General features: G+C 44.9%; 1 protein-coding gene across 1 annotated transcript in view; it reads right to left on the bottom strand.

Annotated features, from left to right (window-relative positions):
- The window catches only part of LEKR1 (leucine, glutamate and lysine rich 1), a gene marked incomplete at its 3' end in the record, with an annotated part of 34,564 nt that extends 10,313 nt beyond the window's left edge, over positions 1-24,251 (bottom strand). The window contains exons 1-7 of the mRNA XM_079315289.1: positions 24,036-24,251; positions 14,910-15,124; positions 10,356-10,475; positions 9,780-9,955; positions 8,790-8,975; positions 1,585-1,666; positions 171-248 (exon numbers count right to left, since the gene is read on the bottom strand). Coding sequence (XP_079171415.1) covers positions 171-248; positions 1,585-1,666; positions 8,790-8,975; positions 9,780-9,955; positions 10,356-10,475; positions 14,910-15,124; positions 24,036-24,083 — 905 coding nt within the window. The 5' untranslated portion in view covers positions 24,084-24,251. The remainder of the gene's footprint in view (positions 1-170; positions 249-1,584; positions 1,667-8,789; positions 8,976-9,779; positions 9,956-10,355; positions 10,476-14,909; positions 15,125-24,035) is intronic.
- Positions 24,252-24,806: the final 555 nt, after the last annotated feature.

Raw genomic sequence — 24,806 nt, 5'->3', positions numbered from 1 at the left:
ATAATGCCTGGAAAATGAAATATTGGTCAAAACTCCATGTGTTCTTTATGAAGTTAAATCTACTGACATGAGAGAAAAGTTTCTAAAATGTATTCTATGAAAACTGCATTAAAACAATAAAATGTTTGCTGTCATTGCTCAAAAATATGAAGTATCATTTCAGCATTTACCTGGACTCAGCAATTCCATTTTCATATTTGATTTTTTTCAGTTCATTTTGACAGGCATCAAGCTCTGTTGACTTCACCCTAAAAAACATTGGGAAAAAAGGGGTTTTATCCAAAGAAATGAACCTTTACTCCTGCAGCAGCCTGGACATCACCTCTGGGTGTATTTTCCACCCAGAGTTTTCCATTTCAGGTCAAAGGGCACAAACAGAAAGTTCTGTCAGCTCCAGCAGAGGTTGGCAGTAATTGGAAGTTCCACCTCCAGTGCCATCTCAGCCTGACCTGCAGCTCACATGTGAGATCTTGCAACAGTGATGAGAGTTTTGAGTAAAAAAATGAATAAAATGGAACAACTCCCAATTTTGTAGGTAAAGGGTTGGAAAGTTTGCACGTTTTGTGTCATTATGTCACCATTGCACCAATTAATAACCATGGTTAAGGTTGATATTTACATTTAAACAGATATAGAATATGTTGTTCTATTAAATTGTGCCCATATTCCACTGAAATGTTAATTTACACTTGGAATGGCCTCAGTGTTTATTTAACTGTGCTCATGACATCTCTGTTTCCCACCCCATCCTTACATTATCACTGCTGGTTGCTAAGCATCCCAAATATTTGCAGCTTGGTTGCTCAGACCCCCTGACAGAGGAGCTGGAAGCAGAAATGCTCAGCTCAGGATCCAGGGAACATGGGCAGAGGGTGATGGTGCTGAGCCTGGCACTGCCACAAAACAACATTTGTGCCTTTCCTGCACTCTGAATTCTCCTGGAGGGGATGTCCCCAGGCTGCTCCACTGCCCACAGAGGATTTGGAATTTGGAATTATCAGCAGTGTGGAATTTGGGATGTTTGGGTGGTGTTGGGGTGTTGCTCAGTGTGGAGTTTGAGAGGTTGGGAGTGCTCTGGAAATGGAGAAAATCCTGGGTTGGGTTGGGTTGGGGGGGACCCCAAAGCTCATCTTGTTCCACCCACACTTTCCATGGACCAGGTGGTTCCAAGCCCCATCCAACCCAACCCTGGGCACTGCCAGGGATCCAGGGACAGCCACAAACCCCCTGGAAAACCTCCCCACCCTCCCAGGGAACAACCCCCTCCCAACATCCCAGCTCACCCTGGCAGTGGGAAGCCATTCCCACATTTATTCCCACACACAGTTTTAGTCCTGCAGTGATGTGGATTTCCCAAAATCCATCCTACACCTGTGTGTTAGGGGATCACTGTCCCTCCCTGCTCCCACAGCCAGGCTGGCCCAGAAATAATCATATGAAGACAGAATTGTTCCTCTGTTGCTCAAAACCTTCTCAGATCACTGTGACAAGCAGCACTTGCTGGGAAAAAAAAAAAAAAAAAAAAAAAAAGTAGTTTATATTCTTTATGTGCAGTGGGGAGCAAAGAAGGAATGGGAATCTTACAGCAGCAGCTTCTTGTAGTGGTCCAGCTCTGCTGTCACCTTCTGCAGCTGCAGGCCAGCTGTCTCCACCTGGTTTGTTAAATCTGGAAGAAAAAATACAAAGTTGTGTCTCTGTTAATGTTCAATTCATTCACTTCAGTGGTTTGTTTGCAGGTTGGACCTGCAGCTCCTTGCTCCCACCTCAGGCAGAGCAGAGTCTTTTCAGCAAAAAGCTGGGGTTACTTTGGGGTTTGTGTTTCTGTTTGGGGTTTTTATCCCACCAGAAAACATCAAATTCAACTACACTGGGACATGAAATGCTTTAAATCAGATCATTTGTACACAGAGCTGAGCAGGCAGGTGGCCCCAAACCTCACCTGGAATTTATTTCATTTGAAACCCTGGCAGTAATTTAATGGTGGTGTGTACTGGTCTTATCCTCTGAATCTGCCTTTTCCCCAGTACAATCCCTGCTTTTTTAGTTAAATTATCTCTGGTTTTGTGTGCCTTAATATCATCTTTTCCTATGCTTTTAAATCCTAAGAACAGCCTTAACTTGCAGAAGTGATGCCATTTAAACTGAAGCACCAGCACATGGTTTAATCTGATTTTCATCTCCATGAACATATCACAGAATCATGGAAGGGGTTGGGAGGGACCCTAAAGCTCCTCCAGTTCCACTGTTGGCCCAAGCCCCATCCTGGGCATCTCTGGATATGCTCATCAACAACAGCTGCCTCTCCAGAAAGCCAAGGAATGATCTGAAATCAAAGTTTTTAAATCAAAAGGACAGCACCACAAACTACATGGGAAAAAAAAAATCCAGTGACAAATCACTGCAACAGATCTGGAAGTGAAAGAAAAACTAAGATTATTCCTCAGAAAGCAACAGCAAACAAAGTGAGGTGATCTTGTCTCTAAAGGGAACAGTTCCCAGGACAGTCAGTCCTTCAAAATTCTCTGATGTTTCTTCCCAGAAGCCAAATCTGTCACTCCTGTTCTTAAATTTATCATTTCACCCCCATTCCCTGAATTTCTGTAACTTTTCCCTCATGTCTCTTTCAGTCATTTCCAGCAATGATGATGGATGATCCCAGTGTGGGATTTCCTGCCAGCCACACCTTATCTTGGTGAATCCCACAATTGGAAGAGCCCCTTTTTTCAGTAAAGAGAAAAGGGAAATTGTTCATAAGATTACAACAATAAAAAAAAAAATATATATATATATATATTAGGGAGGGCAAAACACACAGGACCTGTCAGATCCATTCCCAAACTACCAACATTTATAAAGAGGTTTATGAAAAGTGAAATCTCTTGGACTTGACTAAACCCTTGTGAAAATCATGGAAGTGAATTGCAGGAGCCCCCCCTGCACCCACCAACCCCATTTTTGTGCCATTCACCTGTGGCCCCAGCCCTCAGCTGCTGGTGCTGGCAGAATTCCTGCAGGAAAAGGAGAAGCTCTGGCTGCCAAGCAGATGAGGCACAGCCCTGGAAGCAGGAATGTGGCTCTGGGAAAAGATTCAACCCAGATTAGTGTGGGTGGACACAGAGCAGAACCCTCTGCCCATCCTCACAGGCTGCTGTGGAGAAGATTTTCCCAAACAGCTCTTTCTGACCTTTTATAAATTGGTATTTAAAAAAGTCTCTGCCAATAATTGATAAGTGTGGTATTTTTTCTTCTGCCTCAGTGTGGGAGTATGGACACAAGTTCTGGAATAAAGGAAAAGGAGAGGGATGATGCTGGGTTTGGTTCTGTACTCTGGGTGGTCTCTTTCAATGCTGTTTCCTCTTTCACTCCATTTGTTTTCAGAAGTTTTCATGCACAGGAGTTTTTCATGAGAGAATAGATGGATTTAATTATACAAATGGTTTCTGCAAGCCTTCTCTAGAGAGAATTCCCACCACAGTCAATGGGAGCTGGTGAGCAGACAGTCCCACACCCATGGAGGCAGATTTCAATGAAAATGAGGCAACTAACGAGGAGAATGGCAACACAAATGGAAACTTGTGCTGAAAACTTGCTGAACAGAGGGAAATGTATTCAAACACTTATGTAAAAATGAAAATAAAGCCTATTGCAAAAGATGCAAAGCCAACAGAAAGAGCTCACACTGTAATACTGATAGTGGGCCAGTGCTGCAAGAACCACATCTCAAACACTCAGCAAATCCATCTCAGTTTCATTCATCTTTAATTTTGTTTATTTTGGTGACTCAGGAGGAGCCCTAAACCTGGCAGTAAGCTGCCAGTGAGAGTGCTGGGACAGGCACAGAGCTGAGGAGCTGCTGAAGCACAGGAGCAGAACAAGGCTGGGCAGTTTCCTGCTGCTGGAATGGATCAGGGCAAACACCCAGCACAGGCTGCCCAGGGCTGCCTTTCAGGAACCTCACCCCACTCTGCACCCAAGGGCACTGGGCTCCAGCTCCTGCCTGCAAACAGCAACAACTGCTCAAGTCTGCAGTGGAAAAATCAAAATAATAAGCAGCACATTGGGTGAGCAGCCACTCTGGCAGCCATCAGCTCCACAGCTAATTCCTAACAGAGGCTGGATCACAGGCACACGTGGCACAGCTGTGACATTTTCTGCTTTTCCAACCCAATGGAATTTCTGACAATTTGGGAGGGATCTAAAGAAAAGATCTGTGCTCCACAATGTGCACAAAAAAAGAAGATTCTTCCCCTGTAGTTAAGATTTATGGGGAGATCATGGAATCCCAGACTGCCAGGATAATTTGGGTTGGGAGGGGTTTTAAATCCCATCCAATGTCTCATGGGCAGGGACAGCTGCCACTGGCCCAGGCTGCTCCAAACCCTGTCCTCTTGCTGAATTTCTCTTCTATTCTGGGAAGGAGGAAGTTGCAGTAATTATTTAAAACTTACTTAATAATTACTCCCTGTAGATGCCCTGAATTTGGTCAGGGAGCTGTGCCAAAGGGGCAGAAATATTTATTTTTCTCAGAACATTAATTCCAGGGAAATTCAGATGTACACTTAACACAGACAGTTTCCAGTACATTTATTTGAAGAGCACAGCAGATAATCTGTGAGAAATGTGAAATACATCCATGAAAAATTAGTGTCAGAGCAGGAAAATGTTGCCTCACCACGTGTTTCTAAGGAGACCAAAGAAGTGAAGTAACACCCCAAGTCCCTGCACAGAACAGAACTAATTATTTGTATCTATAACAGTTCACATACTGTGCTCTCTAAGATAATTTCTTTGTTTTGTCTACACAAGAAAGTCCTTCTGTTAATTTGTGACTCACAGAAGCCTGGAAGGAGCCCAGGGATGGACTCAGATCCTTTCTGGAGACCTCACAGTGGCATCAGGAGTGTCCAAATCACCCCAAACTGGCAGGAACTGGGAGGATGTGCCAGCACAGGAGGGACTGGGCTTATCTCCCCCAGCAGATGCTGCTGGCCACTGCCAGACTGGGATTTCTGCTTCTTTCTTTCACCTTCATAGAGAAAACCAGCAGAGAAAAAGCAGGAAAATGCACCAGATTCTCAATAGTTGTGAGTGGCACAAACCAAGGGCAGCCTCAGTGCTCTCAACAGAATAAAACAACAATGCAAACATGGCAATCTCCAAAGATTAAACATCCTTAAATATGGAAAAATGGTATTTTGGCAAAGCCTGCTCCCCTGCACTCCCCCAGTGACACACCACAAGCATGGCTGCACTCAGAAGGATTTGCTCATCCAGGGCCAGAGTTCACACTCCAGCATCAAAGGACTGAGTCTGATCCTGAATTTTCTGCCTGTATTCCTGCCTGTCTGAAGCCAAGCTAATTGGGATATGTCAAAATTCCTACAGACCTGCTTCTCCTACACATTAAAATTGGTTTGAAACAGTGTCTTTACTTATTGGCTGGGAAAATTGAACAGGGGGGAAAAAAATGGAGATTCTGACCTGATTTTTCCTTGGGGATAATTTTTTTACCTCAATGTTTAGGTTAAGCAGACAAAACAAAATACAATAAAGACACATTCTTTAATAGAGAATTATGGTTTGGGTTGGGAGGGACATTAAAGCCCACCCAGTGCCACCCCTGGTGTGACAGGGACACCTCCCACTGTCCCAGGGGCTCCAGTCCCAGTGTCCAGATCCAGGGGCAGCCACAGCAAGTCAGGAATTCCATCCCAGCTGGGAATTCCTTCCAAAAACCCCACCCAGCCCTGCCCTTCTCCACTCCCTGTGTCCTGTCCCTCCATCCCTGTCCCCAGTCCCTCCCCAGCTCTTCTGGAGCCCCTTTAGGTCCTGGAAGGTCTCTGAGCTCTCCTGGATCATTCCCTTCTCCCAGCCTGGCTCCAGAGGAGAACCTGGGCTCCTGCTTTTCCTCAGGAAGCAAAATGTGACCCTTCTCTCAGTCCCACCCCTCGTGGGATTGTTTTGCACGTATTCCTGTGCAAATAACCATTTGCCTCATCACACCCTGCTCCAACAGCAGCCCTGCATTCCCCAGCCTTCCACCGCAGCTGGAATTGATAAAAAACACATTTCAACAGCACTTGTAGCATGAATAGGGGCTGTTTAAACTGCAGGAGACCATTCCCCCTTTGCATTTTCAAAGCTCTTCAAAGTGGTCTTGAAAACTCCATCCAAGACATTGAGGAGATGAAAAACCTTCTTTCCATCAGGAGTGTAATAATATTCCCCTCCCCAGACAGTTTTCCATCATCTCTCATCACCCTCCACCAAGTTTCTATTTGGAGCTGAAGCAGCCTATGGAGCAGGAGCAGCAAAAGGCTGAAAATTTCGATTTTGGGAGCATCACCAGCAATTTCAACCCATCCAGAGCAAGGCCATGAGCTAAAGAAAAACCACAAGGACTTTGGGGAAGAAAAATTATTTTTTATCTGTGATTAAGTGAAGGAATTAGCTGGTAATAAAATGAAAGCAGGAATCTCTTAGGAGCCTGTGCTGCTCCCAGCACTAGGAACAGACACATCATCATTATTGATTTTTGATTTGGGGAGTCTGATTGATTAGACAATTATCCAGCAGACCTTACCCTGTGTTGAGCTTTTGTCACCTCCCTCCATGTGGGTGATGCTCTGGGAGGTGCAAATGTCTGGAATCAGCAATCAACTGACCCCACAAATCCCCTACAAAGGGAATCCTCAGAAAGCCACCACAGGCATGAGCACAAAAAACAACACAGGAACGACTGCTTGGTTCCTGTAAATGCAAATGTGATCATGTGCAAATGAAATAATCATGACTTTGCAATTCTGTGAGAAATATCCAACAGAAGAATCCACCAAATATTGGCTGCAGAAAGGGAAATCCTTTAAAAACATGAAAATAACAAATCCTGGCAGTTTTTTTGTTATTCCTGGAGTGTTATTTCAGTACCAAAGAGGGACTTTGGAGTAGTTTGTGGGAGGGGAAAAAGCAAAATAAGGTAAAACCCCAAGCTGGCCCCAAAGTGTGGGCACTCAGGGTGTGGCTGATTTCCACACCCCAACCTTGGACAGGGCAAATCCACTCCCTGGAACTGATTTCCAGTCAGATGTTGTTTGTTCCCACTCATTTATTTTAACACAATGGCAAACTCATTTCATATTATTGTTTGTGTCATGAAAAAAAATAAAATCCTGGTTGGTGTTTCAAAGAGAACCATTTTATCAGCAGTGCATGAAGTGGGTTTATTACCCCAATCCAGCAATGTTCCCCCTTCCAAATCCTCCTGGATTTGTGTTTTACTGATCCATTCAGGAAGGGGGGAATCCAAATGCCTGAGCCAGCAGTTTTCCTGCCTTGAAAGCTCCTTCTGGATACCCACATCAAACGTTTTACTGCTTCTTAATAACTCATTTATTAGCAAGTGTCTGCTACATTTTTATTAATACATTTTAAAATGTCTCACATAAAACATCAACCAGCTTCGAGGGTGTTTTTATTCATCATTAAGATTTTGCAGAGTCCTAATATTCTGTATGAATTCTATACATGATGTTTTAGCTGTGTTTTCTCTATAAAATCTCTGTTGTTTTATATTTTACTGCACATTTTCAGCCTGGGATAGTGAAAGGGGGTGGGAATGGATGAGCTTCCCTCCAAAACCAAACCATTCCAGAATTCTGTGATAATTAACTGTGATGGGCTGATGCAACAGGCCAGTTTAGGGAAGCAAATTCAGGTTTTCAGAAAATCCAAGAAGCCATGCAGGACCCCAGAAAATATAAAACACATTGAATGATCTTTAAAAAAGATCATAAAATAGAGTATTATATATATATATATATGTGTGTGTGTGTGTGTGTATATTATTAGTATATAATAAAATGTAAAAACCTCTCTTTTAAGATAAGAACAAGGCAATTCTTCATGGAGTTAAAGGGGGGCAAAGCTGAAAATGAAAGTGTTTGTTTGCCACGTTCATGGAGAAACCTGAATTCATTGTTTGCAGCAACCTTTGGAGTAACAGAGGGGAAAAGAGAACTTTTGCTATCAGCATAAATACAAAAACACAACTGTTTGATGCTAACCCAAGTATTTCTGATGAGATTTTGTGTCCACTGCTCCTTATTATTTCCACAAAGACACAAGATGTGTTTGCTGGAGCTTTTTAACAGTGTTGCTATAAAAAGAAATCAATTAATATTAAGATATTATTGTGCCCATCCTCAGCACCAGGGGTTGGTTACTCAGGTCTTCAAACACTCTGAGCCAGAGCTGTGAATGCAAGAGGAGAGATGCAAGAGGCAGCAAGGTAAATAATCCCTCTGCAGTCAGTTTTGGCCTGCAGAGCTCCCAGGGTGTCGTTCAGGGCTCTCACTGCTCTCACCCTTCTCAGGAGCATTCTCTGCTCCTGACACACAGCCAGGGGTGGGGCATTAGTCTCATGTTTAATGACTCAGAGAAAAGGGTTTGGACTGTTCTCTTTTCAGTGTTCTGAGAGCCAGGGTTCCTTCCTGGTCCTGCACTCAAAGTGACACCAATCCTTTGAATTTTACACTAGAGCCTGATGTTCTATTTAAGATGGACAATTAGCAGCAGGATTGTATTCCAGCACTTTCATTACTTTCCTTTTTTTCTTCCCTTGCCCTCCCAGTCAGCTGGACCGAAAGGACATTCCCTCCTCCTTTTATTCCACCCACCTTTTATTCAGGTTGAATCTTTTCACAGTAACAACCACAACTTTGGTGCTTTAAAAACCACTTTTTTTTTTTTCCCCTCGGATTTTTGCTAGAAAGGATAAAAGCTTCTCTTACCCAGAGTTTCCTTCTGCAGCTCCCGGCAGCGATTCTGGAGCTCGTTCCCCTGCTGAAGGGAAGTTTGGAGCTGCTGAGTTTTCAGCTCAACTGTGTCAGCCACCCCGGTGAGGTGTCTGATCTTCTCCTGGAGACACTCGTTCTCCCGCTGGGATTTGGCCAATCTTTGGTTCAGTTTGGGGATTTCTGAGGAGGCAAAACAAATCTGTGCAGACTGTTGTTGTTATTTTGTGTTAAATCGTGAAGAAGAATATCAAAGCTTTTAAATGGCATTCACAGGCCAATAAAAAAATAAGTGGGGCTAAATGGTTTTGATGCAGAAAGCTGGATTTGAGGATGGGTGTGATATTCCTGGTCTGAAGTGGGAGATGTTGGGTGAGGGGTGTAAAAAAGGCTCCACTCCTGCTTTCACACAGATCCTCTGTTTATTTGGAGTACTACAACAACCAGAACAAGGAATACTCCAGAAAAGAAGCCCTGAGATGTGTGGATCCCCCTGAGGCTGCCATTCCCTTCAGCCTCAGCAGGCAGGGAATGAGCCAGGGGAGAGGAATCCTCAGGACACATTGCTGTGCCATGTGCACACTGACACTTCATTCATGTTCCTGCAGGGGAGGGATGCTCTGGGCACACATTTCCAGCAGGCAGGAGCCCTTTGGGAGCCCTTTGGGAGCCCTTTGGGCCCTTTGTGGGCCAGTGAAACAGCTCCGGGGTTCCTGAGCTGCCCCAGGAGCCCACAGGGACAGAGGGAGGTGGGAGATGCACATCCCCAGCCCTGATCAAACTGGCCCCAGAGGTTAATTTGGGATCTCTGGGTTGTCCTGGGCAGGGCTTGATCCTTGATCCCCCTCAGCTCAGGATATTCTGGGGTTTTGTGATTCAGTGAAACAGCAGCTCATCCACACTGAACAACTGCTAGGAAAGGAACATGTCTGAATACAACAGGATCCTTTCTTCTCTTGCCCCAAATGGTTGCAGGATGCTTTTTACCTGTCAGAGCTTCTTTGCTCACAGCTTTTATTTGCTGAAAAATTTCTTCCTTCATGGCAGCAAAGTTCTCCAGGTTGGTGGAGATGACCTCTTTAATACTGTCTAATTCACTCCTAATGAAAGGGAACAGTGAGACAGCCTTGTTCAGAGTGGAGCAATGGTGTTCCAAGGTAGTTCTGCAAGGAAGAAAACACACCAGATACATATTTAGAAATTATTTTATAAATAAAACTTGGGAATTAGACTAAGCTTGACAACTACTTTCCCCATTATCTGATCATTTATACTGCATTGGGTTAAAATAATTTAGTGTATGAAATGTGTTGTGTACTGAAGATATGTATGGTAAACTTCCTCATCTAAATGTTTAGAGCTTTTATGCATGAATGAAGAAAACTGGGGTTGTTTCATGAACAAAATCCTGTACAGGAAATTGCACAATCACTTTTTAATTGAGAGAACAGAGTAATCATGTTTAAATTACAGTATGTCCAAGTTTGTGGTGAGTCTTTATGAACAATATTTATGTAAGAAATAGAGCATTTCCAACATTAGCATTTCTTTTTGGGTTCTCACCTGAGCACCTGTGACTGCTTGTAGGCAGCTTCCTTCTCCTCCTGGAAATACTGCAAGTCAGCTTTCACAGTCTTCATCTCCTCCTGCTTGGTTTTAAGTTCCACTGTCAGAGCTTTTATCCTGTGGATGTAAATAAAATAATCAGAATTGTTTGCACCAATAATCAACCTCCAGCTTTGGTTTCAGCTTTCTCAGGGCAGGATCCAGCTCTGTGCTGGCCTCAGGCACAGCAAACACCCCAGAACCATCCAGAACCACCCCAAGGTGTTCTGCACCTCTAACATTTACCTTGGGAACTTTCAGGCACAGCCATCCCAGTGTAAATAAAGAGAGTTTTAACACTGCTCTCTCAACAATTCAGCACTTGCTCCCATAATTGTCAGGAAACAAATGGAACTGCACAAGAATAAAAGAGCTGAATCCAATTCCCTTCCTGTGCTACATGTGAGGAACAATCCCACCCAGCACATCAGCCCCAGCTGTTTTCTCTAGATAACCATCCTAAAGCAGATTTCCAGCCCCAAAATACAACTCCAGTGACAAGCAACTGTTAAAAACCAGCCCCTGGTTAAGCTTTCAACACTTACTGTTCACACAGAGAAAATGATCTATTTGTCTGCTGGTGACTCATTGTCACAAGTAAATAAATAATATTTGAATAGACAAGTATTTTACAAAACCAAAGGCTGGCACTACATCAGCCTTGGCTTCAATTTTAAACAGCAGGAGAGAATGAGAATGATTTATACTGAAAATATATAAAAGTTAAAGCAAACGATGACAGTGCATTAGTTACTGTTATCACACAGATCAGCACCAAAATGCACATTTAAAAAAATATTAGTCTTGGTTAAGGAACCTGAATCTTCAGAGCTCTGACAAAATCTGAACTGAACATCTGGGGTTAAGAAGAAAGTTTTGGGGGTGCAATTGTGATTCCCTAAGCCAAAAGAAAAATCAAGAAATTGAAGATATTTCTGCCATTACCCTTCTAGGAAATTTTACCCATTGCTACCTGGAAATTTCCAGGAGGAGGAGAGCAGGAGGGAAAGATTAAATCTGTTGGATTGTGGTTGGGAGCAAAACTGTTGTTACTCACAAGGAAATGTCCCTAAACAGCTACAGGATCCAAATCTATGGTTGCAGATGAGGAAAAAAACCCAGTGATTTATCACTGACCAGTAACAAATCCAAACTCTAGGAGTCAGGAAGAGCCAGATCCTCATTTTCCATTCCTGTTCTACAATGGGTAGTATTTGAAAATCTTTTGGATTAAAAAGAAACTAGTAAACAATGAGAGACACGTTTTCTTCCTCTTTCCATTCCAGAACTGACATTACAGGGATGTTTCCAGCATGTCCTGCCCAGTCACACACAAAAGAGCAGCTGGAAAAGGCAAGGCAGTTGCACTCCACTGATACCATCAGAAGGAAGCAAAATAAACATATTATTTTGGGGCTTTTTAGCACAAAGGAGGAGTGCGATGGCTCATTAGAAGCTGGCATTTAGAGAATGGTGGGAACACGCTGATCTCATCCCTGTGGCAGTGAGGATTCACAGCCCCGCTCTGCTCCTGGGGAATCCTGCCCGGGGTGGGAGCTGAGTCAGGGGATGGCCAGGAGAAGAACAGGAGAAGAACAGCACGGGAGAAGCCGCCAGGAGCTGCACACAGCCCCAATTCCGTGTTTAAGGGACTGAAAGGATCCCTGCAGCCCATGGCACTGCCAGGACAGCGCGCACAGAGAGCCTGGAGCGCTCCGCCCAAAAACAGCCCTGCCCAAAACCACCTCTGCACAAACCAGCTCTGCCCAAAACCAGCCCTGTCCAAAACCAGCTCTGTCCAAACCAGCCCTGCCCAAAACCAGCCCTGCCCAAAACCAGCTCTGCCCAAAACCAGCCCTGCCCAAAACCAGCTCTGCCCAAAACCAGCCCTGTCCAAACCAGCTCTGCCCAAAACCAGCTCTGCCCAAAACCAGCCCTGTCCAAAACCAGCTCTGTCCAAACCAGCTCTGTCCAAACCAGCTCTGCACAAACCAGCTCTGCCCAAAACCAGCTCTGCCCAAAACCAGCCCTGTCCAAAACCAGCTCTGCCCAAAACCAGCCCTGTCCAAAACCAGCTCTGCCCAAAACCAGCTCTGTCCCAAACCAGCTCTGTCCAAAACCAGCCCTGTCCAAAACCAGCTCTGTCCAAACCAGCTCTGCCCAAAACCAGCTCTGCCCAAACCAGCTCTGCACAAACCAGCTCTGCCCAAAACCAGCCCTGTCCAAAACCAGCTCTGCCCAAAACCAGCTCTGCCCAAAACCATCTCTGCCCAAAGCAGCTCCGCCCTGTTTCCACTGCCAGGAAACTTTGGGAGCTGCCCGAGGCAGGAGCTGCTCGCTTTCATTTCACAGCCAGGAGCGGCTCGTTTTCACTTCACAAAGTGCTGAAGTCACCGCCCCTGGAAGTGTTCAAGATACGTGTGGATGTGGCACTCGAGGATATATTCAGCATTTACATCTGTTTTACATTTCCTACATTGGATGTGGCAAGAATTTTGCTAATTGAATTAATACTAATTCAATTAATTATCAAGACTGAAGTGCTTTTAACACAGAATAAGGTTGAATAGCTGAGTGGGATCAGTGCAGTTCATTGCCCTCCTCCTGCCAGGATCCCAAAGCAAAGGTAACTGAGGGCAGGTAAACTCCAGGTGACTTTCAAGGTTAACCACAGGAACACACAGGAATACCTGAGCCTAGAGAAAACAGAAAACTGAAACATTCTGCAACTGATAAGAGATTCAACCCCTGTGTCTAGCAGAGATAAAAGTAAGAAAAAGGCATGTTTGGTTTGTGGGAGCAGTGATTTGTCAGACCAGGATGTTGAATATTGATACCACAGCACAAGGCAGGCAGATGAGGAAAAAAACAAAACCAGTGATTTATCACTGATCAATAACAAATCCAAACTCAAACAAATCCAGGACAGCAAGGAGAAGATCAGGAATATTCAGCCAAGTTACTTAACAAGGCTCAGTGGTGGATTTGTGGCTGGAATAGAAACCTACTGCAAGTATTCCACTTGATTTCAGCAGCTTTTAAATCAAATGGAGCCTTAGGGGGGAAAAGTGCAGAGATAAAAATTTTATTAACTGTTCCAGCTTTACTACAAAAAAGTCAGCTCGATGAAAATTTAAAGTTTAGCTCTGGTAAATGATCTCCCACAAGAAGAATGTGCTGTCAGTGCATTTGCTCACACACTGGGTTCTGCCACCAGGGCTGCCACCCAGGGTCATTAAAGGGACAAGGAGCAAACAAGCTTTAAAAATAGATATTAAACCACAGAAAAGATTAAATATTGGGAAGGAGGGAGGTGGAAGATGTTAAATTTAAATGAAGAAGATATTTCAAGAAGCATTATGAGTAATTTACAAGATAAATGCTTTTTTTTTTTTTTTTGTGGGAACTTGTGCTCGAAAATGAATCTTTTATGAGTAATATTGGCAAGCAAAAGCCTAACTAAATCCATTAATTAATTAAGTTAAATTTTTAACAGTATTTGAGTGATTTTCCAAAAAAAAAAAAAAAAAAATCAGGTTTCCAAAGCATTTCAGTCCAATCTCAAGAGCACCTTCAGCTCTGGATCCCTTGTAGATCCCTTGATGTGAGGCAGTCACACAAGGGAATTCCCCTCCTGGGAATCCCAAAAATCAAACTGAGCTGATAATTAGAATTAGAACCTCATCCTTACATAAAACTTCTGCCCAATGGAGTCAGAGGAGAAAAAAATTACCCAGGAGTTTCTGGTGGTCTCAATCCATCAGTAGCAAACTTGAGCAAACTGCATTTTTATAAAGTATATTTTATTAATTGACTACAAGCATCAATTATTTATAGTCCTACTGTAATAAATTAATGGAATTCCAAAATATGTGCATGGGAAAGGATACAAACCCTGTAAGTATCAGCTGAAAGAACAGACTTGAAGGTCCTGGCTGTGCCCTGAAAATCCAAATGTGGCTTTGAGATCTGTCATTAATTACTGGAGTTTTTAAGGTACAAAAATCCCCCTTTATTGGGGCCTTCCCATATCTGTAAGGATTTGAAACCTCCTGTTTGTGAAGCAAAATGCCCCTGGCAGTTCCCAAACTGTTCCTCATGGCTTTAGGATTCTGTGCCAGCAGAGAGGGAATCCTGAGATCCCCAGGGAAACACACTGGGAATTCTTCCCCAGGGTACTGAGAGACAGCCCAAATTTCAGACCTGTGGAATTTCATTTGGAATGTCAGAGATTTATTAGAAGAGAATAAGATGAAATATTCATCATTTCCCTTTGGGAGTGTGTGCAGGGAAAATCCCTCTGAGTGCCTTCTGGCCTTCCCTTCACCTTCCACATATTCCATAAACTCAGGAATTCTGAACCTGCTTCCAAAGGAGACTATGAAAGATGATTTAAACCAAGCATTGCAGTTTACAGGGGCCATCTGAGGAAAGAAAGACAAAAGTTATTAGTATTTTAAGCTGCCTTGGGCTGGAATTGCCTGCCACACACAGGAGATGAGGAGCTCTGACCTTTCTGTCTTGGCTTCACTCTCAGCCCTGCAGTGCTCCAGGTCGTGGTGCAGAGCCTGCAGCTCTGCCTGGAGCCTCTGCTCCCTTTCCAGGCATCCTTTATAAACCTTCATCTCCTTCTCCATTGCTTTCACTTTGTCCTCCATCACCTTCAGCTCGTGGAGGGTCAGGTAGCTGACTCCACAGTATTTGCACACTGTCTGCTCCCGGGGCATCTGCAAAGACACAAAATGCTTCAAGGGTCTGTAAGAAACAGGTTCAGCTAAAAAACCCTCAGGGACGCTAAGAAATAATAATAAATCAAAATAATGGAAACCGTTTGCTGCTTTGGAAGTTTTAAGGTTTGTTATTGCTTTAATAAATAAAGGCAAAAATCCTCATTAGCAAATGAGCCCCAGCTAGAGCAGCACTTTCCCTTCTGGGCACCTTCCCAAGGTACACCAGCTCTGGAATTTGGTATGTGGGAACTCCCACTGAAATGCTAAAGTACTTCTGAGTCAGGTTGGATGTGTTCATTGAAAATGAAATGCTGTGTTCTATAAAGCTATGTCATTAATGAATCTGGGATCTCCAGTGCCAGATAAATGTCATTTCTGTGCCTGGTATCCAAGTGAAGGAGGGAAGAGAGGGAGAGGGAATTAAATGATGTAATCCACAATCTTCACAAAAATACTTCATGGCTGGTGTGCTGTGGAGTCTGGAACCCCTTTGCCAGGGATGAAGGACTCAGGGCTGATGACACAACACAGAGCAGGTAACACACATCCACTGGAAATAATTCATTTATTACATGGGCAAACTGACTTTGCCAACTGATCTGGTTGTTAACCTTGAAGCAGGGAACACACAAGCACCTGCTCAAACAGTTAACGTCCAATTAAGAAACTTTGTTTTACAGAAGAAGAAAAAAAATGACGTTTTGAGACATTGGGATAAACAGAAAGAAACTCTAGCTAGAGGAAAGAAAAGAGCTTTTAAAAATTATAAATTAAAGACTCATACAACAACCTTTAGCAGTTTAAATACAGTTTGATATAAATGGTGTTTCAGGATGCCCTGGACAAGCTTTATTTCCCCATTTCTTAATGTTGCCCCAGTTTAAACCCCCCCTGCTTACAGCTGCTCTGAGGGAGCCGAAAATGCAAGTTTATTTTTCCTGGCAGCTGCAGTCTGTGCTTGGAAACCTGAAACTGTTGTTGAGGATAAGCAACCCAAAGTTGCAGAGCAGTGGAATGAGTGCAGTGAAAAAGGCCAAAGTGAGCTGTGCAGGGAGCAGGGCAGGGGTTTATCAGAGAGGACACGGTGCTCTGTGCAGCACAAACTGAGCTGGCACTGCTCCTCCCACCAAAAACAAGAGACAACCACCAGGGGCCTGGGCTGAAAAGGGTTTGTGCAAGTAGCAAACCTTCTTCCTTTTCAAAGGCGGTTTTGTTACTGAATTTCAAAAGAAGTGAAGTCACAGAACAAGAAATACTCTCTGTCTGGGCTCTGGAAGTGGGTCCTGCTCTGCTTCCCATCCATGCCTCAGGTGAAATGAAAATCTGGGAGGTTTCTGATCAGGTTGGATTTTTACAGTATTGGCTACAGAGTCAAAAAAAAATCACAGAATAGGAAATTTTGTGTAAATCAGGACCTTGTTGTTCTGCACATTAATAATTACCCTGCAAGAAGTGCACAGACTGAACCTGATCCAAATATCCACCTTAATATATGGACCCAGGAATTCCAATATCCCACCAATCCCTGCCCCCTTGTAAATAAATGAAATAAAAAAGCCTTATAAATAAATGGTCTTTCTAGGAGAAAAGCTCCACTAGATTTTTTTGCTTGTCTCTTAGACACAGAGTTGATGAACCATTACACAAAATATGCAGGATACAAACTGTCATCAGTTCTTATGCTTACAAATGACCTTTTCTGGAACAGTGAGATTGCTGAGTAACCACTAAGGATGTGTACTAAATACAAATTGATGGTTTCAGATTCTACATTTCACTGTTTCCATTTGATAAATACACTGTTGTCATCTTAAATTTAAAGCAGAAAAAAAAAAAATCAGGGGAAAAACAGTTTGGAAGGAATAGAAAAGGAAACTATCAGAACTCTGAGTGGAAAGGGGACTTGCATGTCCTGAGGACAAACAGTGAACAGAAAAAAAATCAAACAGGAATTAAAAAACCAATTTTGCTGAGGACAAAGTGCTTGATGTGGGAAGATGTTTATCCATAAGACTTTGAGCTCCAGTTGTGATGCACAGATGCTGTAAAGCATCTGGGGGAGCAGTTTCCACTCTGCAGTTGGTTTTGGAAGGAAATATCATCCCCTGGTTACAAAGATTTCTTTAGCTACCAAGGCAAAGGGAGGACTGAGCCAAGAGGGATAATCACTCAAATTATATCTGTCTGACTCAGTTTCATCTGCAGAGCATAAGTTATAAGAAAAAAAAAAAAAATTTGGTGGTCTGGACCATTTTTAGCCTTTTGAATGATGAGACAGGAATTTGTAGCACTTGAACTTGACCAAGTAAGTGCAGGGTGTGTCAGCTGTGCTCCACCACCCCTCTCCTCTGGAATTTCACATTGCACCCACAAACAGCCACGATGGAGCTGGCTCTGGTAGGAGAGGGAGCTGCTCTCTCCTTTGGCAGGGCTTTGGTGTTTCAGCATGGATCACTCACCACAGAGCCCTGAAACTGCTCAGGATGGCAAAAATCCCCAGCCCAGAGCTGCCACATGCCAATCCCTGCAGGGATGGACACCCCACTGCCCTGGCTGGAAATCCTTCACAACACCCTCTGCTCCTTGGTCCACAGCTCTTGTTCCTTGGTGCATCTGTCAGGACTCAGATTGCTTCAGCAAGGACTGGTCAAAACAAAAAAACTCTGTATTTGTCCAAAATCAACTTGTAGCTGAATAGATAAAAGTAAAAAAAAAAAAAAAAAAAAAAAAAAAAACCCTTATGCTGCAGTTGGGTGGTCTTAAATGATTTCTGTATGTTGCTTTATTCTACTTTCTTTTTTGTTTCACTCCTCTCCCACATTATTTTCATGTCTCTCATCCTGTCTGTCCCTCTTCTGACACACCAGTCAATCCCTATTGCACAAAAAGAAATGATGACTCAAACCACACCATTGATTTTTTGGGGGGAAGAAGGGGGAGTCTTTTCATGTAAATGCAAAATGAGGAGGTACCAAATTGAAATTGGTATTTGCCTGAGTCAAAGAAAGATTTTTTAAAAGCCTCAGCAGAAACTTCACTTCTTTTAAAAGAAACAAAGTGTAGTCTGAGCCAAGTTTTCAGTCAGCATCTACCCCAAAGCAACACAGATGGTACTGCTGAGCCACTCTGCTCACTTCATTATTTGCTCCCTGCCCATAAAATCACAGTTGCAAAATAAAAATCCCCGTGCTTGCTTTGACCCCATGAGCAGTGGAGAAACAGGCTGGCAGTAAAACCAGAAAATTGCTTCATTCCAAACATGCCCTGGGATAATGCCTGTGTCAGGACAGGAAACACCAGCAGGAGTTCAGGTAGCTGAAGCCATTTCTGCCTGGAGGAAAAGCAGAATAAGGAACCCTGCAAACAGCAGCACAACCTGAGTGCTGCCACAAGGCACCTCCTGACAAGGCTGGGTCAGCACACTGCTCACCAGACCTTTACCTGAGTGACTCTGTGCATCCCCAGGGGTCACTGCCAGCAAACCCTCCTGGGAGCACATCCCAGCCCCTCCAGTTCTCAGCAGAGAACATTGGCTGCAGAAAGGCTGGGAAACCTTGACTGCAGTGAATTCAGACCTGGTTCTGTGAGAAAAGGGTGGAAAACCTTGATTGCAGTGAATTCAGACCTGGTTCTGTGAGAAAAGGGTGGAAAACCTTGATTGCAGTGAATCCAACTCTGGTTCTATGAGAAAAGGGTGGAAAACCTTGACTGCAGTGAATTCAACTCTGGTTCTGTAAGAAAAGGGTGGAAAACCTTGACTGCAGTGAATTCAACTCTGGTTCTGTGAGAAAAGGGTGGAAAACCTTGACTGCAGAGAATCCAGCCCTGGTTCTGTAGGAAAAGGAAGGAAAACCTTGATTGCAGTGAATTCAACTCTGGTTCTGTGAGAAAAGGGTGGAAAACCTTGATTGCAGTGAATCCAACTCTGGTTCTATGAGAAAAGGGTGGAAAACCTTGATTGCAGTGAATCCAACTCTGGTTCTGTGAGAAAAGGGTGGAAAACCTTGACTGCAGAGAATCCAGTCCTGGTTCTGTGAGAAAAGGGTGGAAAACCTTGACTGCAGAGAATCCAGTCCTGGTTCTGTGAGAAAAGGGTGGAAAACCTTGATTGCAGAGAATCCAGTCCTGGTTCTGTGAGAAAAGGGTGGAAAACCTTGACTGCAGAGAATCCAGTCCTGGTTCTGTGAGAAAAGGGTGGAAAACCTTGATTGCAGTGAATTCAACTCTGGTTCTGTAAGAAAAGGGAGGAAAACTTTGACTGCAGTGAATCCAACTCTGGTTCTGTGAGAAAAGGGTGGAAAACCTTGACTGCAGTGAATCCAACTCTGGTTCTGTGAGAAAAGGGTGGAAAACCTTGACTGCAGAGAATCCAGCCCTGGTTTTGTGGGAAAACCTTGGATCTGGAGAATGCAGCCCTGGTGTGATGAGAAGAGCTTGTCTGTAGTGCCTAGGAGGGTGTGGATGTCCCTTAGTGCAGGGATAACTGGCTACAAGCCCTGGAAGTGGCCACAGCCAGGCTGGACACCTGGAGCCACCTGGGATAGTGGAAGGGGTCCCTGCCCATGGGATTTTGGGGTCCCTTCCAACCCAAAGCAAACCAGGATTTTCTCCCATTTGCAGAGCACTCCCCAGCCACTCAAACTCCACAGCAGGAGCCAAACATCCCAAATTCCCCAGCCAAGTGCTGAAAACCTCTGTGGGCAGTGGAGCAGCCTGGGGACATCACCTGCAGGAGAACTGAAAAGGGTTTTGCCATTCCACCTCTATTATCTGGAGGGCACAAATTGGAATTTTATCTGCTTTGAACTGCTTGCTGGTGCCAATGCAGCACGTGCTGTCCTGCTGGGCTCCCAGCCACAGCTGGGACTGGGTGTTCCAGCTCCTCTTCTGGGTTCCCAGGGAGCAGCAAGAGGGAAGCAGAGCCCAGACTGTCCCAGTCTGGAGCACTGGGCAGCACCCAGTGCCCATTTGCTGCTTGTCTGGGGACACCACAGGATGTTCTGTCCTCAGCTCTTCAGCTCCTGGGCTTGGAGAACTCAATCTCTGAGGCTGTCCTGGCCCTAGAAACTTCTTTAATTTTTTTTTTTTTTTTCACAAATAAAATATGAAATTAAGTATAACTTTGTTTGCATTCTGTTGCTGTTCTGTTTCCTGTTTCAGAGAGATCCTCAGTGCAAAGCTGCATCTTCCCTTCTACTTCCCTTCACTTCCACAAAACTGTAATTAAAGTCCACAGGCACAAAAAAAAAATTCATCTACCACTGGTAACAGACAACTACCAAGGTGAAATATAAAAGCCTTGAGGAAAAATTAAACCAAAATAAAACATTAACCAAGCAACAAAACCAGAAATCCCCAAAAATACACATCCATGACACTGGAGTCAAGGAAACACTAACTCCCTTCTGTACCCTGTGACACCTCTCAGAGTCTGACTGCAGAAACTCTATGTAAATATATCAAAAATTGGCATTAAAAGCCAGTATTTTCCATCTTTACTAATAATTAGTTTCCAAGAAGTATGCAACTATAAATACAAAAGAATACTTTAATAATAAATAAATAAACTTTAATAATGGACATGTGGATGTTTTATTTACCTACTGATTTTGTTTTTTTTTTTCATTTAGCACCCATCTTGCAATGAAGGTGTTGTGAAAGAAGGAATGAGAGAGAGAAGAAAGCAGGGACGTGTAGAAGTTTTTACAGAGTTCTCTGAGGCAAAATTAATCCAACAAGAAGAACCAAAGTCCCTTCACATCTATCATTCCCTTAACACAATGCTGAGAAATTCCCTCCCCTCTAGACTAAAACTTCCTTTAAAATAAAATCTTGTAAAAGAAATGTAAATCTTGTAAAATAAAATAAAATCAAGGAGAGGAACAATGAGTGTTCTGCACCCTGTGAGGCAGCTCCTGGATGCCCTGAGAGTGCTACAAGCTGAACTGCAGCATCCATCATCCATCCATCATCCATCATCCATCCATCCATCATCCATCATCCATCCATCCATCCATCCATCATCCATCATCCATCCATCCATCATCCATCCATCCATCATCCATCCATCCATCATCCATCCATCCATCCATCATCCATCATCCATCCATCCATCATCCATCATCCATCCATCCATCATCCATCCATCCATCATCCATCCATCCATCCATCATCCATCCATCCATCATCCATCATCCATCCCATCCATCCATCCATCCATCCATCCATCATCCATCCATCATCCTCCATCCATCCATCCATCATCCATCCATCCATCCTCCATCATCCATCCATCCATCCATCATCCATCCATCCATCATCCATCCATCATCCATCATCCATCCATCATCCATCCATCATCCATCCATCCATCCATCCATCATCCATCCATCATCATCCATCCATCATCCATCCATCCATCATCCATCCATCCATCATCCATCCATCCATCCTCCATCATCCATCCATCATCCGTCATCCATCCATCCATCATCCATCCATCAATCCATCATCCATCCATCATCCATCCATCATCCATCCATCATCCATCCATCCATCATCCATCCATCATCCATCATCCATCCATCATCCATCATCCATCCATCATCCATCATCCATCATCCATCCATCATCCATCATCCATCCATCATCCATCCATCATCCATCATCCATCCATCATCCATCCATCCATCCATCCATCCATCCATCCATCCATCCATCCATCCATCCATCATCCATCTATCATCCATCATCCATCCATCCATCCTCCATCCATCCCAAAGCAGCACCTACCAATGGAATATCCTCCTCTGGCTGCAATCTCCAGCCCTGCAAACCCATCTTGGGAGCACGTGTGCTGTGTCAGGCAGAGCAGAGCACAGCTGGCCCCAGCTCTGCTGTGAGAGATTCCAGAGGAGAGCCTGTAAAATCCGAGCAGCAGAGCAGGAAGGGAAGCAGGACGTGTGTGCAGAGAAGAGACAAGCACAGGAAATGGTGAGAATAATGACTTGTAGTGTCTTGTAACCGTGCTGCTGAGGGGGGATGAGCAAGAGCACAGGATGTGTAAAACCCCGACACTTTCTCATCCCAAAATCCGGGGCTGTCGTTGCCTTGGAGCTCACACGTGGCACGAGGAGGACGGGACAGCAGCACAGCTCTATCCACAGCTGGAAATCCTGCCTCTTCTGCACCAGATTTTGTGAAATGTGTACCCAGCACTGGAGGGATCTCCAGAGATTGCCTGCCCCATCCTGCACTCCGAGGGAAAAGCTGGGTGAATTCCATAACTCCAGAGTTTCAGGGCATTCAACCAAAGCAGATGCAGAAATGTGAGGAAAAGACTCATTTGCAGCTGGAAATGAAGCACCACCTCCCTCCCCCTGGGAGCACTGACTGTGCCCTCGGGTGTTTTCCAGAATGAGCAAACCCAGCTCTATTAGTCTTTCTTAGAGATTTTAAAGCTCTTTACTATTTTTGCTCTTTTCTAAATTCCCATCAGTCACATCATTATTTTTAAAGCCTGCAGCTCAGAACTGAAACCTCAACAGCCCTGGACAGAAGCATGAAGACCCAATTCCTATTAATGAGATATTAAAACTATTAATATATTAACAGATTCTTCCTGTGTAACATCCCTTTGTTCATGTTATTCTGCTTATTATTATACCTGATTACAGCCCTCACTGTTAGGTCTGACAAGTGACAAGGAGGTGATTATGGATTTTGTATTGATGCATTGGATTCATTTTAAACGACTTATTTTTCCTAAGAAATTTAATGCCATTCCCAGAGTGCTCACACCCTTTCTCAACTGACACCAGTGTATTCTTTATTGTAATTCAAGATCCTGGCTCAGTAATAACCAGCAGCCACTGACCCTGCTGCTGACAGAATGTCACTGCCTTTCTGTGCCTGGCGTAGCACTTGGAGCAGGAACTGGTTCAGGAACTGATCCCAACTTAAAACGGGCTCAAGTGCCACCAAACTGCAGCTTGGAGTCATTAAAGGAAATACTAAGCAGTGAGCAGCTCCAGGAGGATTCCCTCACCCAATAGTTTGGTACAAATGTTTCTGTGAAAAGCTTACAGTGATTGTTGCACTGTACCCCGTTGGAGCTTAAAAACTAACAGCTAAATAAACAAACTTAGTGGGATCTTTCCTGCTACCAAAACAGCTGCTGACGAGTCTGAAAGTGTCCCACAGCTTCTTTTCTTAGGGCTAAGTAATCCTTTTCCTTTTCTTTGTCTATCTTGCCCATCCTTGATTTCTCAGAAATCATCTCAGAAATTGCCTGAACAGTTTCCTGGCCTAACCCAGGGAGAATTTCTCCAGGCTGAGTACACAACGCTCTTAAATGACTTGTCAATTATGAGCTGCAGAGCGATAATGAGGACAGCTGGGCGTTGTATTGGCAAAGAGAAAACCTGACAGCGTTACAAAAAGTGACTCGTGTTCCACTCGAGCCTCCTCCTAAACCATACAAACATACAGCGCTGTTAGCGCCGGCAATAATCTGTCTCCCAAACAAAAGAACACACAAAGACACGAGGGGAGATGAAGGGGAATGTTCCGTCCCTGTGGGTGTTGATACTGCTCTGGAACATGTCATGCTCTGCAGTCTTTCCAAACTCCCGGCAGCGAAACGCCACGAGAGGGGAAATCTGAGACTCACCTGCAGTGACAACAGCGGCACAGGGCGAGGTGCTCTGCAAAACTCACCTGCAGCGACAACAGCCTTCCTACAGAATGACTGTAATTACAGCGCACAAAGAGTGAGGAAAGCCAGCGCCCAGCCTAACCCAGGAGCAAAATGTACAGATAATGCACCGGTGCTCACAGGCCTGGGCACCATCCCCGAAGCGCTGCGGGAGCTCCGAGTGCTGCGGCTGGGCATTTCCACAGCGCGTACCTTGCGGATCTCCTCGGGCAGCGCGTGGACGGGGCCGCGCCGCTCCATGGCCTCCGGCAGGCCGGGCTCCGGGCTCCGGGAGCGGCGGGGGCTCAGGGCCCGCCGGGGTCCCGGCCCGGGGGACCCGTGAGGGGCGGGGGGGGCGCGGCGGCCGCCGCCATTTTGTGGCCGCGGCGTCCGCCGTAACCGCGGCAACGGCGCGTGCGCGGCGCGGGGCCGGGCCGTGAGGGGAGCGCGGCCCGCGCTCGCTGCGTTTCGGGGTTTAATGTGCCCCAAATTCCCCTCGACACCCCAAAGACAGCCCCGGCATCCCAAACTGGGCCTTGGCACCCCAAAAACAAACCTTGACACCCCAAATTCCCCCCTGACACCCCAAAGACAGCCCCGGCATCCCAAACTGGGCCTTGGCACCCCAAAAACAAACCTTGACACCCCAAATTCCCCCCTGACACCCCAAAGACAGCCCCGGCATCCCAAACTGGGCCTTGGCACCCCAAAAACAAACCTTGACACCCCAAATTCCCCCCTGACACCCCAAAGACAGCCCCGGCATCCTGAATTCAGCCCTGACATCCCAAACTGGGCCTTGGCACCCTAAAAACAAACCTTGAACACCCCAAATTCCCCCCTGACACCCTGAAGACAGCCCCAGCATCCCAAACTGGGCCTTGGCACCCCAAAACAAAACCTTGAACACCCCAAATTCCCCCCTGACACCCCAAAGACAGCCCCGGCATCCCAAACTGGGCCTTGGCACCCCAAAGCCAAACC

Source organism: Erithacus rubecula, assembly GCF_903797595.1.
Source record: "Erithacus rubecula genome assembly, chromosome: 11".
Taxonomy (NCBI): Eukaryota; Metazoa; Chordata; class Aves; order Passeriformes; family Muscicapidae; genus Erithacus; species Erithacus rubecula.
This window is presented reverse-complemented; position numbering and strand designations above follow the sequence as displayed.